This window comes from Narcine bancroftii, chromosome 1 (genome assembly GCF_036971445.1).
Source record: "Narcine bancroftii isolate sNarBan1 chromosome 1, sNarBan1.hap1, whole genome shotgun sequence".
Lineage (NCBI taxonomy): Eukaryota > Metazoa > Chordata > Chondrichthyes > Torpediniformes > Narcinidae > Narcine > Narcine bancroftii.
In genome coordinates, this window is record NC_091469.1 from 22,335,601 (window position 1) to 22,351,421 (window position 15,821).

General features: G+C 40.5%; 1 protein-coding gene across 8 annotated transcripts in view; it reads right to left on the bottom strand.

Annotated features, from left to right (window-relative positions):
- The window catches only part of LOC138755587 (hemogen-like), a 94,136-nt gene that overhangs the window by 26,122 nt on the left and 52,193 nt on the right, over positions 1–15,821 (bottom strand). For 2 of the 8 annotated variants that reach the window (XR_011352407.1, XR_011352408.1), the window contains exon 2: positions 3,708–3,780. The exons of 1 other annotated variant lie outside the window; for it this stretch is intronic. Coding sequence is in view for 1 of the 7 variants with exons in the window: in XM_069921872.1 (XP_069777973.1) it covers positions 12,273–12,321 (49 nt within the window). In the remaining 6 variants the exon portion in view is untranslated. Of the gene's footprint in view, positions 2,273–3,707; positions 3,781–12,272; positions 12,359–15,821 lie in introns of those variants that run through there. 5 more of the 8 variants (XR_011352410.1, XM_069921872.1, XM_069921843.1 and 2 more) reach the window with 3 other exon arrangements.

The following is a 15,821-nucleotide window of genomic DNA, read 5'->3' on the forward strand; positions in this document are numbered from 1 at the left end:
TTGATCAGCACAGATCAGCCAGGTACACCATCCGGGCTGGATGCTTTCCTGAGATTCACTCTCATAAAGGCAGCAAGCATGTAATTCTCAAATACAGAAAGGATGGCATCATCAGGGTGCAGAGGGCTGGTTCTTCACTGTAACTGCTGTCAAATCGGGCATAGAAGGCATTGAACTCCTCTGGGAGAGAAGCTTTACCATTTGCCACCTTACCAGATTTGGTTTTGCAGCAGGTTATGGCACTTAAGTCCTGCTACAGCATCAGGTATTCCATATTGTTTCCATTTTCATCCAGAATCTCCATTTACCCAGGAGATAGCTTTCTGCAGGTAATACCTGCTCCTGCTGTACTGATCTGGATCTCTAAACTTAAATGCCTGCAGCAGGTTCTGGATTTCACTGTTCATCCAGGGATTCTGGTTGGGGAAAACCCTGAATGATTTGGTGTTGACACACTCATCCACTGCTATTTTAATAAAGTGTGTGACACCCTTGATGTACTTGTTCAGATTCTCTGCAGAGTTCTTGAACACCGCCCAATCTGCTGACTCGAGGAAGTCCTGTAACCATTCTTCAGCCTCCTTTAACCTCTTTCTAGCTGTCCTGACCTCTGGAGCCTCTCTTTTTAGGCTGTCGGTATGAAGGCAGAAGGAGCACGACCAGGAGATCAGACTTGCCAAACTGCAGTCTCGGGAAAGAACGGTAGACCTTCCTGATCTTGGTACAACAGTAATCAAGTGTGTTGAGACCTCTGGTACAGCAGGTTACATACTGGTTGTTAGGCAGGGTTTTCTTGACACAGGCCTGGTTAAAATTGGCAACTCAGATTTGTAGAGTTGGGCTGAGCATCTTTTGTTTTCTGACCACATCATGCAGCTCCGCAAGTGCCTGCTTGTGGAGGGATGTAAACTCTGGTGAGAATCTCAGATGAGAACTCTCAAAGTAGATAGAAGGGTCTGCATTTAATCGAGATTTGCTCTAAGGCAGTAGAGCAGTTGATCAACATAAATCCAATGTCCATGCACCGTCCATTATTAATTAAAAAAAACTCACTGTCTCCTCTCCATTTTCAGAATTAGAATTCTGATCCAATATATGGATGGTGAAACTGTCTGGTCGGATAGTGGTGTCTGGTGTGTTCTCTGTTAGTCAGGTCTCAGTACAGCAAACAACAGATTTGTCTTACTTGTCTCTGGTAAAGCAGCCTTCCTCTCAGGTCATCAATTTTATTCTCCAGTGACTGGACATTTGGCAGTAATATGGATGGTAGGGAAGGTCTCAGACCCCTGCACATCAGCCTTGTTTGAATCCCAACCCTCACTCTGTGTTTACAACCTCATCCTTGATGGTAGCCTGTCGCTTTAAGGTCTGTCTTGCAGATGTTCTGTTTCTTGACTCAATGACTCGATTGGTATTTGCCTTGGACAGGATTTTGTAGTCCACATTTAGCAATGAAATAGGTCTCCAATTCCTGATATCCTCCTTCTCCACCTCATCTTCAAGATGAGGGTATGATGCCCTTCCTTAGAGGCATGCTTTATGCCAGGATCATAGTGATGTATACTTCCAGAAGGTCCAGGCCCACCCAGTTCCACAGAGCCATGTGCAACTCAGCTGGTAGACCATTGATTCTCCGAGTCTTACATGACCCAAAGGAACCAATGGAGTCCATCAGCTCCCCAGTAGCAATTGGCTGATCTAGACATTCTCACGCTGTCATCTAAGATCTCCATGATGGAGGACAGGAATTTTTGGGAGGCCATTCTGTCTGTAGGTTCCTTGTCATACAGACTGGCATAAAAATTTCAGCCAATCCTCTGAATGCTCATCTGCAAAGATATGACTGAGCTATCCTCTTCCTTAAGGCTGTGCCTCCTTTTGGAAGAAGAAACATGAACACATCTCGTCCTGCTCCACTGTGTGGACTCTGGATTGGAAGTTGATCTTGGAGAACTCTGAGGTGAATAGCAAGGCTTGCTAGCTCTTCAGCTCTTGGGATTCTTCCCTCACATCCACTCCTCTTGACTGCAGAAGGAAGAGTTGATGCAGGTCAGTCAAGTTGGCTCAGTTCCCGCTGTCTCTGTCTTGCCCTCTGAACATCTTTGAGGATAAAGAATCTCTTGATCTTCTCATTAATCCCTTCCTACCAGGGCATTGGGGAGCCAAAGAAGGTTCCCCCACTAGCATACTCCTTCTTTAGTTCCTCTATGTTCTCTGGGGTCAGCAACTTCACATTCTGCTTTCACGTGCCCCTGCCTGCCTTCTCATCCTCCTGTAAGCAACAAGAGGCATAAAGGACACAGTAGTTAGAGAAGTACATTGGCATAACATCGTGATTTTGATCGTGTCAGCCTTCAACAAAAGTCTATCTGGGGCTGAGTTGAACCATCTGACCTCTACTAGGTGAGCTTCAGCTGTGCTCAACCTGCAAGGTTGCTGAAGGCATTGCATAGCTGTGTGGCCTTTACTGTCTCCATCAGTAGTATGGAGAAGCTGTCCAGTCTGCTGTAGACACTGCCAGATTGTACAGCTACACCGGTGATGCAGTTGAAGTCACCAGCTAGAACGACCTCCCTGAATGTCACCAGCAATGGTAGGAGCTCCTGGAAGACATCCAGCCTCTCGCTCCACATGGGCGAGATGTACATGTTGATCAGCCAGTGTAGGGTGTCATAATACTTCAGGTCCACCATCAGGAGACATCCCCCAACCACCTCCTTAACTTTTGTGTTTGCAAAGTTGCCTCTCTGCAGCAAGATGCCCAGACAAGAAATGCGACAATCATTTCTCCCCCCATTCCCCCCAACCATACAAACAACCTATGGGGCCACCATTGCAACCACCTCTGATAGTTTTGGAGGAGTGGCAACTTGCACTCCTGCAGGAAAATCACATGTGTTTTGACTTTACCAAGGTATTGTAAAGCGTTAACACATCTCATAGTGTGTTTAACACTGCATATTTAGAGTTTTGAATTTAATCTCCATTTTTTCCATAAGAGTCCACAGTTCGCAATCCTTAGAGTCCATCAGCCACTGTGGGGGGGGGGGGGGGGGGGTTGGGGGAGATCCGGCTGTGCTCCTGCTCCATCATCTCTTTGTTTGTTAGTATTCTTCTCCCATACCTGGAGTGCCAGTGTCTGGATTGTTCCTGGTCTCCTGGAGCTAGGGGTGGGGGGTTGACAGCCTCTCTGCCTTGCTCACATCTCCCAGTACTTTTCTCTGAATTTGTAAATCCAAATCACTTGATGGGAGTGAACTTACCCAGAACTTTTCCCAGTCCACTGCCTTAACTCATAAATGTGCAAATGAGCATTTTGAAAAAGATTTGACGGTGAACTGCCAGAAATTCAAGGAGATTATTCAAGTCAAGGGAAGTTTATTGTCATCTGATTATACAAGTACAACCCGAAGAAATAGCATTCTTTGGTCCTTGGTATAAAACATGCAGACACACACTAGATATAACACAGAGACAAATAATATATGCAGGACAAGTATTTTATCTATACAAATAAATAGTGGCAGAAGATGTTTGTGAAATAATGAGACCACACCTGAAGTTGTCAGTGAAGAGAGAAGCATTCATTACAGTGTTATCAGGCTTAATATAGACACACATCATGTGACCTGGCATCATGACATCTGAAGTACTAACGACCTCATGACAGCTACATTGAGTAAGCCAAGGCTTCTCAGTAGACTTACGTGTGCTGCTGAGTCACTCTGCCTCGTGGCTGTAGTGGCTAGTTGCCAGTAGATAGGAGGCTGTTGTGTCTGGCTGTCACAAAACAGGAGCTGTTAGCACTGGTACTGCCCACTCCCTCCAAGAATATCACTACACAATAAACAAATATTGATTTGTACATATGAGAGTCTCGTATGTTTAGTATGAACAGTTCCTTTGATCGTTCACCATTCTCAATACCATAAGAAGGTGTTCCTCAGTCTGGTGGTGCTGGGTCTGATACTCCTGTATCTCTTACCTGACAGAAGCAGCTGAAAGATCCTGTCCACCGAGGGGAAGGGGTCCTCAATGATTTTGTATGCCCTCTTTAGACACAACAGTCCTGGTAGATCACATCAATTGTGGGGGGAGAGAGAGAGATTCCAGTGATTCTCTGCCACTCCTATGGTCCTGTGGATTAACCTCCAATCCATTTCTCTGCAGCAACCGTACCACTGTGTGCTATGATGCTCTTGATAGAATTCCTATAGAAGGTTAATATAATGTGGCTGGTAGCCTTGCCCACTTCAGACTTCTCAAGAAGAGCAGTTGCTATTGCGCCTTCCTGACAATTGAAGAGATGTACAGTGTGCACTAGTTAACTAAACTCCAAGGAACTTGGTGCTCTTCACTCTCTCTATTACAGAGTTGTTATTGTGTAGAGGAAGGGGGTCATTTCTGTTCCTCCTGAAGTTCACAATCATCTCCTTCATCTTGTCCACATTGAGACTCAAGTTGTTATTCTCGCACCATTTCAAGAGATTTTCCACCTCTGTAATGCGACTCATCATTGTTGCTGATGAGGCCAACTACTGTTGTGTCATCTGAAAACTTGATGACACTACAAGAGATGAATCTGGTGGTGCACTCATTGGTGAGAAGCATGAGCAAGAGAGGGCTGAGCACACAGCCCTGAGGTGCACCAGTGCTCGACATGATGGTGGTCGGTGTTCTACTACTGACCCTGTCAGACTGTGGTCTTTCCATTAGCAAGTCCAGAATCCAGTTATAGAAAGGGGTGTTGAGTCTCAGCCAAGTCAGCTTCTCCATGGGCCTCTACCCATTGTTTTAAATGCCGAGCTGGTTAATGAACTGCAGCCTGGAGTATGACATGCCATTCTCCAGTTGGGTCAGGACAGAGTGAAGGGACAAGGCTAAGCATCTTCTCTGGAAAGATTTCTTCTATAGGCAAAGTGAAATGTGTCCAGCATCTTTGGAAGGTGCGCTTTGATGCATTTCATCACCAGATGCTCAAAGTGCTTCATATTGGTGGACAACAGTACCACAGGATGATGGTCATTGAGGCCTGTTATTGTTGCCCTCTTGGTACTGGCATGATGGTGGCTGTCTTGAACCCTGCTGCTGATGCATGGAGTAATATGGTTTTTTTAAGCTGCTCCTGACCCTTTCAGCTCACACTTTTTTAAAACTACTTTTTCCTAAATTTGGTGTCTTCTTTTATTTTAGTTCTTATTTCCCATCTTGTTTTACGTTTTTATAGTATGGATACTCACAGTGGTAAAGCTGCAAGAAAGGAAGAAAAAGTGTCTACCTCAGATATTTTTACCTCCATGCTGACATATATTAAGGACCTGAGGAAAGATATTAAAGAGTTTAAAAAAGGTGCCAAAGATATGAAAACTTCTCTTGCTCAAGTTGCTAGAAATATGGACAAACTATGAGTTCTCATCCAGGATCATGACTCCAAAATTAAGGATTTGGAAAGAGCTGTGGAATTTCATGATTCCTTGCTGGATGATATTCAATCTAATAATCTGAACCAAGTTAAATCTAATGATTTATTATTGAAGATGATCACAGACTCAGAAGCAAGGATCGGAAGAACAATCTGAGAATTATTGGCTTATAAGAGGGAACTGAATTAGGCCAGCTTTCCAAAATCTTTGCTGAATTTCTCCATGATTTATTGCCATCTCTTCCTAAAGTCAATAGAGCGCATCGATCATTCATTCCCAAACCTGTCCTAGTATGAATCAATCAATCATTCTCTGCATACACAGTTTCCACATCAAAGATCAGCTTCAAAGAGAGTCCTGACTCAGAGAGACCTTAAAATATCATAATCACAGCATCAGGATCGTGGATGACTACCCTCCTGAAGTTCTGAAAAGAACTTACAAAGAAGTAAGCATCTATAATGCTGGCTTCAAACCATTGTTGCTTTATCCAGCTAGACTGAGAATTACTTTGCCGGACAATACCAGGAAGTAGTTAGCAACCTTTTTCTTTCTACTCACATACCACATACCCTATAACATAGGTGCTCTGTGATTAGTGATGGATTGTTTAAGGTGGTATGTGGGTGGAAAGAAAAAAATTGAAAACCACTGTTTTAATCATACCCAATTGACTCATTATATGCACAGACCAATGGCAATTTTTCTCAAGCAAAATATTTCAGTAACAATTGGATCTATAGCAGTGATTCCCAACCTTCCCTTCCCACTCACATACCATCTTAAGTAATCCCTTACTAATCACAGAGCGCCGATGGGATAGGGATTACTTAAAGTGGTATGTGAGTGGAAAGAAAAAGGTTGAGAACCATTGGATTAGCCTCTTCTAAATCTGCGACTGAGATTCTGAAAAAGGATCTTCCAGTTCCAACTGTTCAGTAAAACAGTCTCAAACCTATGCTCAAAAATGAAGGGAGCTCACACAGATGCAAAGCTATTATGTCTACATAAAGAAAAAAATAGTTAAGAACTGTATAATTAATTATACAGCAAAAGCATTAGTTACCCCATAAGGGGGGGGGGGGGGGAATAAAAAAAAACAATCTTAACTTATAACAAATGTAAATAGTTAAAAAAAAGACTGAAAAGACTCTAATACTCTTTATACAAAAAAAAGAGAGATTTCCCTAAGGAATTTATAAAAAACATACAAATCTTATAGAACATCAGTTGAAGTTAATCTCAAAATATGCAAAAAAAAAGTTGAGTACTCATATCAAAAAGAGACAAAAAAAAAGAATAGCAAAAAAGTCAACAAGAAATTTTTTTTAGATGATTAACTAAGAATATTAGGGAGTTTTATGGAAAGGAAAGTCAGCAAGGATAAGTATGGAGATGTTGACATGGAATAAAGATCAAGGGGGCTTGAGATTACCAAATTTTAAAAGTTATTATAAGGCAGCTCAACTGAGATTTTTGTCTTCTTGGTATCAAAGGGAAGAAAAAAGTATCTTGGGTAGATATTGAGATGAATAATATAGGTAAAGTAAATCCAGACCAAATATTGTATAAATAGAATTATGAAATTTTAAAGGTAGAAAATAAATACCAATGTTAAGGCATTTGTTTCAAATATGGAATGGGATACATGTGGAAAGAGGTATTAAGGAATTATCAATTGGCTCAATTTAGGTATTAAAATTGATAATAATTTAGTTCATTTATTTAAGTTAAATTATTTACCTTTATTTCATAAAATTAAAGATGACTTAAATAGATGGAAAGACTTATCTATAACATTAATAGGCAGGGTTCATTGTATTAAAATGTATATTTTTCCTAGAATTCAATATCTTTTTTCAATCTATTCCTTTTAAAGTTCCTCAAAATTTTTTAAAAGATTTGAATTTTATAATTAGGAAATTTTTGTGGAAAGGTAAAATGGTTAGGGGATCTTTACAAAAATTAACTTGGAAATATGAATTGGGAGGTCTACAACTCATGAATTTTCAAAATTATTATAAAGCTGCACAATTGAGGTTTAATAATAGAATGTTTGATTTGGATAATTCATTAATATGGGCCAATTTGAGTATTCTGGTATTGGTGAGAAGAGTATGGCACAATTTATTTCTAAATGGAATAATATGTTAATAATAATCCACCTGTTCTGAGGCATTTAATTGAATTATAAAATTGAATAAATTATGAGATATGTACAAAGGGGAAATTTTCAGCTGAAACACCTTAATATCAGAATAAACTTTTTCATTTTACTCTTAATAATCAATTTTTGAAAATATGGAATCAGAAAGGAATTAAAAGTGTTGAAGATTGTTATGAAGCTGGTTACTTTGTTTCTTTTCAAAGAATGAAAGAAAAATATGAAATTCCAAATAATAATTTTTTTGTTATTATCAAGTTAAGGCTTTATTGTTGGACAATTTTGGATTTACTTTAAGATTATTAAGACAATCAAAATTTTAAGTTTTGCTTACAGAAGGCAGTATAAAAAAGTTTATTTCTGAAATATATAAATTATTACAAAATAAGATGCCTAAATTAGATATTCATAAATCGAGATTAAAATGGGAAAATGATTTTGAAATAATAATTGATCAAGAGGATTGGAGAGTAATATGTAAGGATAGTATGATTAAGATTGCTAATGTCCAATATAGATAAGTTCATTATAATTTTATACATCAATTGTATTTACCTCCTCAGAAATTAAAAAAAATATAATTTAATCTCTTCAGATTTATGTTTTAGATGTTGTAAAGAGGTAGATTCCTCTTTACATTTGATTTGGCTATGTGATAAGGTTAAAAAATGTTTGGATACAATTTAAGGAATTTTTAGAGAGTTTTAAAGGTTCAGTTACCCATGGATCCAACATTACTTTTATTAGGTAATGCTAAAATGCAGAGTTTGACTTTGAGGTTGACTATGTATCAAATCGTGTTTTTAAAGTTGGCAGTGGCTGTGGCAAGAAAATGTATAGCTGTAACTTGGGAAAATGAGATTGATCTGGAGTTACAGAGATGGCATCTGGAATTGAGATCTAATATTCCTTTGGAAAAAATAATGTATCATTTACGTGATAATTTTTTTTTTGAAGTGTGGAGGCCTTATTTGGATTATATTGGTTTAAAATGTTGAATTCCCTGGAGCTCTTCATGGTGGTATTATTTTGATTCATGGTGGTTTATTGTCTTTTTGGTGGTTTAAATTTCTTGCTCTCTTCCTTCTTTCTTTTGGGTTTTTTTGGGGTAGGAGGAGGTTGGTTTATGGGGGGTGGTTGGAGGAGGAGGGCAGGGTTTTCATTTGTATTGTATATTCAAGATTTTAAATAAAGTATTCAAAAAAAGATTGAGATGTTGCAAATATCTCATGGTTGCAGAAGGGAAATAATCTGAAGTAGTAGAAGTCTTGGAGCAGCTTATGACAGAACCTACCAGGGTGAAGTTGATTCTGGTTTTGATACTATGCAACGATGTGGAGTTAATAAGGGACCTTGAGGTAGGGGTGCCATTAGGTAATAATGACCATAATATGATTACTTTTAATCTGCAAATGGAGAGGGAGAAGAGAAGGAACTCAGAAACATTAGTGCTACAGGTAAATAAGGGTGACTATACAGCTATGAGGGAGGAGCTAGCCAAAATAAAATGGAAGGACACTCTAGCTTGGTGGACAACTGGGCAAAAATGGCAGGTATTTCTAGACATTTTTCACAGGATTCAGAATATATTCATCCCAAAGAGGAGGAAAGGCTCTACGAAGAGCAAATCGCAGCCATGGCTGATGAAGGAGATCAAGAGTAGTATCAGGTCAAAAAGAAATAAGTATAAGATGGCAAAGCAGAGTGGGAGGTTAGAGGATTGGGGGGCCAACAGAGAGAAAAAGTCATTCAGGAGGGGAAAATTAAGTATGAGGGCAAATTGGCAACTAATATAAAATGGAATAGCGAAAGCTTCTTCAGATATATTAAAAGGAAGAAATTGGTTCGGGCCAAAATTGGGACCTTGAAAACAGAGAAAGGTGAAATTATCAATGAAGACATCAAGATGGCTGAGGAATTGAACAATTACTTTGCATCTGTTTTCACCAAGGAGGATATAGGTTATGATCAGAATAGGGGTAGGGGTCAAGCAGTATCTAGAGACTTGGTGAAATTACTGAAAGAAACAGAGAATTTGAAGTGCGAGGTTGTGAGCAAATTGTTAGAACTGTGGCCTGATAAGTCCCCTGGGCCTGATGGGCTGCATCCCAGGGTGCTTAGAGAGGTTGCTCTGGAAAATGTGGAAACACTAGTTGACATTTTCCAAAGTTCTTTAGATTCTGGGGAAGTGCCTGCAGACTGGAGAGTGGCTGATGTTGTACCATTTTTTTAAGAAGGGAGGGAGAGAGAATACGGGAAATTATAGACCTGTCAGTCTGATGTTGGTTGTGGGGAAGATATTGGAATCCATCATTAAAGGAGAAATAGCAGAACACTTAGGAAGGAATAATAGTATCGGTGCTGGTCAGCATGGGTTCTTTAAAGGAAAACCTTGATTGACTAATCTCCTGGAATTTTTCAAGAACGTAACAAGGAGGGTGGACTCAGGAGAGCCAGTGGATGTGGTATACTGGGACTTTCAGAAAGCTTTCGATAAAGTCCCACACAGGCAAGTTTGCAAAATCAAAGAGCATGGTATTGGGGGTAGGGTGCTGAAATGGATTGATAATTGTTTGAGAAATAGGAAACAAAGGGTTGGGATAAACGGGCATTTTCTGGATGGCAGGATGTGACAAGTGGGGTCCCGCAGGGGTCAGTGTTGGGCCCTCAGTTGTTTATCATTTATGTAAATTATTTGACGGAGGGGATAAATAACTACATATGCAAATTTGCAGATGACACTAAACTGGGTGGTAGTGTAAAGAGTGAGGAGGATGTCAGGAAATTGCAAAGGGTCTTGGACAGTTTAAGGGAGTGGGCGGAAAGATGGCAGATGAAGTTTAATGTGAGTAAATGAGAGGTTGGCCATTTTGGAGGCAGAAACAAGAGCAGAATATTATTTAAATGGTGTTAAGCTAGGGAGTGGGGTAATGCAAAGGGATCTGGGTGTACTTGTTCACCAGTCATTGAAAACTAGCATGCAGGTTCAGCAAGCGGTGAAGAAGGTGAAAGGTATGTTGGCTTTCATAAAGAGGGGATTGGAGTATAGGAGTAGAGAAGCCCTCCTGCAGTCGTACAGGGCCCTGGTGAGACCTCATGTGGACCATTGCGTCCAGTTCTGGTCCCCATATTTAAGAAAGGACATACTTGCTATAGAGGGAATGCAACACAGGTTTACAAGGTTAGTTCCCAGGATGGCAGGATTGTCATACGCAGATAGGTTAGAAAGACTTGACGGAGTTTAAAACGATGAGGGGAGACATGATTGAGGTATTTAGGATTATCAAAGGGCTTGATGGGGTGAAATCAGAGCACGTGTTCCCAATGACGGGTGAGACTAGGACTAGAGGGCATAATTTAAGAATACAGGGAAGGCCATTTAACACTGAAATGAGATATTTTTTTTTACCCAGAGAGTTGTGGGTCTGTGCATTGGCACAGAGGGTAGTGGGGTCGGATTCGTTGGATAGATTTAAGAGGGAGTTGGATAAGGCTCTTGTGGGCTGGGGAGTTAAGGGTTATGGGGATAAAGCTGGGATTGGTTATTGAAAGGGAAAGATCAGCCATGATCCGATAAATGGCGGTGCTGGCTCGAAGGGCCAATTGGCCTACTTGAGCACCTATTGTCTATTGCCTGGATATTGGTGTGGAGCAAGAAAGACACTGAAGAAATAGTTTCTTCTTAATTTAGCAATTTTACTATAGCTTATAATAATATAGAATATGATGAAAAGACAACTAGTTTAAAGTGAAAAAAATTATTTCCCACTTAATATGCAGAGAGAAAACATTAAAAGCTGGAATCAGACTTAAATGGATCATTTTCTGGGAAAGGCTGATGCCCTTGGACTGTTTTTAATTGTATGTTTTGACTTATTTCCACCAAATAACTCATTGTCACACAACACCTCTACTGTTGTTTATTTAGTTGATATTATTACACTACCTGTTGTACGAGTTGACTGACCTGGATAGCTTAAAAAACTATCTCAGTACACAATATAATAAATAATTCAATTTAATTCAACACTCCTGTGGAAAAAGAAACAGAACTAAAGTTTCAAGTCTGTTACTCTTTCTACAGATTTTGCCTGACCTGCTGTGTGCTTCCCTCACTTTCTGCTTTTATTTCATATTTACAGCATTTTAAGTATTTCATTTTCAAGAGCTAATTTGGGGAATGGGTAGGTATCATATTTTCTATTTGAACTATTCCCTCAAGCCTTTCCCAACTCCTAAAATCCTGCCTCACCTTTTTTGGAAGGGTCAGTTGTTGTTTTAGATTATTGAAGTTCAGTAAATCTTGCAGAACAGTAAAATTTAATTCTATCTCACTGATCTCCACTTTATATTATTCATTTAATCACATTGATGTTTATGTAACATAACACAGACTGATAAAACAGTCCACATTGCATTATAATTCAAGATGTTCTCAATTAAAACCAACCTAACCACACCTCATCAGTAACCAGAATTGTTAGATCCCTCTGCAAAACAATTTGTAATGTCAATTAAGACAATTATTTGTCTATTGAAATTCTGCACGCAGTCTCAAAATAATATATAATATTTTCTATTATTCCTAGTCTAGAAATAATCAAGCATGATCCATTGGCATTATACACCAGTTTTCCACAGATAAAACTTCTATTGTTGCTTTCGGTGATTAACAAAAATATTACCTGGAATCTTCTGATCCTTGGTACTCTGGGTACTCTCCATCGTGTCCATTTTCTCTACACTGCTAAGAATTGTTTATCTCTTTGAACTAATGAAGTCAAAAAGTTGGAACAAAATAGTTACATCCTTTTTTTTGAAATTGGATAAGACATTACAGTGCCAACACCCACACAGACATCGTTATCTAATGTGTACAAGGGATCAGGCGGCATCCAATATTTTTCTTTGGTCGTATAATGACTGAAAAGTTCCCCAAGATGAACAAACGAAGATGAATATGGGGGAAATGCCCTGCTAAAAACAAACAAGTTAATACCTTTCTGCAAAATACTACAATGCATGGTTAAATATTGCAGCTTTTAATTAAGCTTGCATGTTAAAAAGTAGATTGAAGAGTTTTTTTTTCACAAAGTTTAAACAATGTGTAGCTTCAAACATTGGTCTGCTTAACTATTTTATTTGTATCATTTATTTTCCTTTGAAAATAAGAGGAAGACAGTTGAGAGGACTTTCGAAGCAGAAGAGATCATCTGGTTGAGCTGGCTGCTGATTGGGGGACCAATCTAATGCCTTTTCCAACAGTGAGCCTACCTCCACCAGTCTCTCAAGGATGGCTGCAGCAACAAATTCCTTGAGAGGACAAAGAATCCAGAACATCAGCAGGATGGCAGTGAAGGACCTGAGGGAAGGTTCCTCACTTTCTCAGGACTTCTTTGGTCATTAGATCCGATGCAATGCTGCAGATTTGAGGTGAAGGACATTTACTGCCTAAAAGACATCACGAATAACAGTCACTTCAATGTGACATTCAAGATCCTGGCGGAATGGCTGAAGATGCTCTGGGACTTCAAGGAAAAGGGGAGTGTAGCTTCATTCTTGCTATTCAAGGCACAGCCACACTTCACCCTTCCAACTCAAAAGGAACAAGTGATAACGGTGCACATGTGCCAGTCGTGAATGTTTTCACCTTCTTAGGCCATTATGCAAAGAGGTCAGGAACCTGTGTGAATGCTTGGAATCTGGACCAGCAAATGCAAAGTGAAGGTGAAGCTGAGAGAGGACAGCAAAGGGCCCATCATCCAACTTGGTGTTCATTATTGGAGGGAACTGTGGGCAGTTGGTCTATGCTGGATAGCCCAAAGTGTGCAGGAACTGAAACAAATCTAGACATATGGTGGCCAAATGCAGCACTGTTATCTGCAAGATTTGCAAGCAGAAGGGTACGAGACCAAGGACTGTGCAGAGAGCAAGTGCTGCAACTTGTGAGGGGAAGCAGGCCACCACTATAGAGCCTGACCAAAACAGTTAGCTACCAAGTACAAGCAAAAAGAGGAAAAATGGCCAATTCTACCACCCCCAGCAAAGTGAACATGACCTCAACTTCGATTGCAACAGAGATCCCAGTAGAGACTGAGAGTAGGAGGAGCAAGGAGACCCCAAGTACATCTACCTCCAACCCCCAAACCCCAGTCATGATTCCAGAGGCTCCTCAAGAGGAAGTAGAGTCAATGGAGAAAGGAGCTGTGGAGGAAAAATGACAGACAGTGAAGGGAAAAAAAAGAAAACCCAAAAAGCCTGTTCTGTTTGTAATAGTATCAGACTCAGTGGGTTCACAAGTGCTACAATCAAAGGTTACTTTTCTGAACTCACAGGAGATGAACAGGGGAAGATGTAAAACTATTCTTATTTACTTGAATACTAAATAACTATATAGACATTCACATCAGACCCAGGTTGGGCTCTGATACCAGTGGCCACCTTTCTTTTACATGATACAAGACAAAAACCACAACGGTGCAAGCCAGATACATTGGACACAAGGGACTCCGATAACAGTGGCTATTTACTTTATCACACTTTACCGCACATATACACACTTCACTGAGAGGGAATTTCAAACACACTCCCAATTCCATGTACTAAAGGGAGTGCAGCTTTCTGCAAGCACTGATCCTCTGCAGTACTACAGTTCAAAGTATAGTGCAGACCTTACCTGTAACTCCTCCGATGATATCCACAATAGTGACCTGGCGTGGAGCAATGTCTGGTACTTGAACCAAGAGGCAGAGAGAAATAAATGTGGCATGCATCGATGTTTTATATGGTTTTGAGCTGGGTGTCTGGCCATTGATGACAATGAATCATTTAAATGAACCAATTGTAAGGTGTACACTAATGGGTAGCTGGAGTCCAACCTTGATTGGCTGGTATGAGACTTCCAAATAGGTTTCAGACAGGGAGGTGACATGATCCTCCAGAATCCACATATAACAAAGCCCCGTAAAACAGACATCCCAAGTACTGAGAAGAAAAGGGTGCAAGCAATCTCTCATCCTCCAAGGATGAATTCAGCAATCTCTCATCCTCCAAGGATGAAGCCAGCATGAGCACCTGATGATGGCTTAAGAAGCACCAAGATGGAGGGATAAGAAAGGAGGACAACTGATTATGATTAAGCCCAAATGTGGGAGAACAGGAACAGTGCAGAGGCCATCACCCCACCCCCACTCCCCATGAAACTAGGGGCTATGCAGAGGTGGTCACCACTCCCATCCACTCCCCCACCAGCTCCAGGAGAAGAACACAAACTAGCCAAGAGCCTTGCATGTACCAGCGCCACAGATTCTCCAGATGCAATTCAGGTGTCTCAATCAATTCTCTCTCTCTTTCTCTCTCTCTCTTTCTCTCTCTCTTTCTCTCTCTTTCTCTCTCTCTCTCTTTCTCTCTCTCTCACTCTTTCTCTTTCTCTCTCTCTCTCTCACTCACTCTTTCTCTTTCTCTCTCTCTCTTTCTCTGTCTTTCTCTTTCATGTTTGACCTCTGCATGATGGTTCTTCAGAATTTGCTCCATGGTCCTGTGATTGTCAGCCCTGCCAATGTCTTATAGTGTTGATTTGGGTTCCCTGTAGCACCTCTCTCCTTGCATCTTTGACATTTTTCTCCTTTTCCTCTGCAACCTTTCTGTCAACTTTGCTGTCATTGTGTGCAAGGCCTTTGACAAGGTGCCACACATGAAGCTGCTTAACAAGATGACAGCCTTTGGAATTACAGGAAAGGTACTAGGATGGAAAGAGCACTACCTAATCGACAGGAAACAGAGAGTGGGAATATCTGGTTGGCTACATCAGTGGTGTTCCATAGGGGTTGGTATTGAGACCACTTCTTTTTATGTTATATATTAATGATTTGGATTGTGGAATAGTGATAAAACACAAATGCTGGAGAAACTCAGCAGGTCAAACAGTACCTTTATGTAGCAAAGGTGAAGATACATCACTGATGTTTTGGGCTTGAGGCCTTCATCAAGGTATGGGGGAACATGAGAGATGTCTGAACAAAAGGGGGAAAGGGGGAGGGGTTGGTGAGGGTGAGAGATGATAGATGGAGAGGGGAAAAGGAGTATAGTCTAGGTGGAGAGAGAAAGGAAGTAGGAACTGGAATAATTAGTTTAAGGGGAGGAAGGGGTGGGGGAAAAGGCAAGCTGATTAGTGGAAGGAGAAGGAAAAATGTGTCTGGTGGTGGGGTCCTGTAGTAAGTGCCAGAAATTCTGGT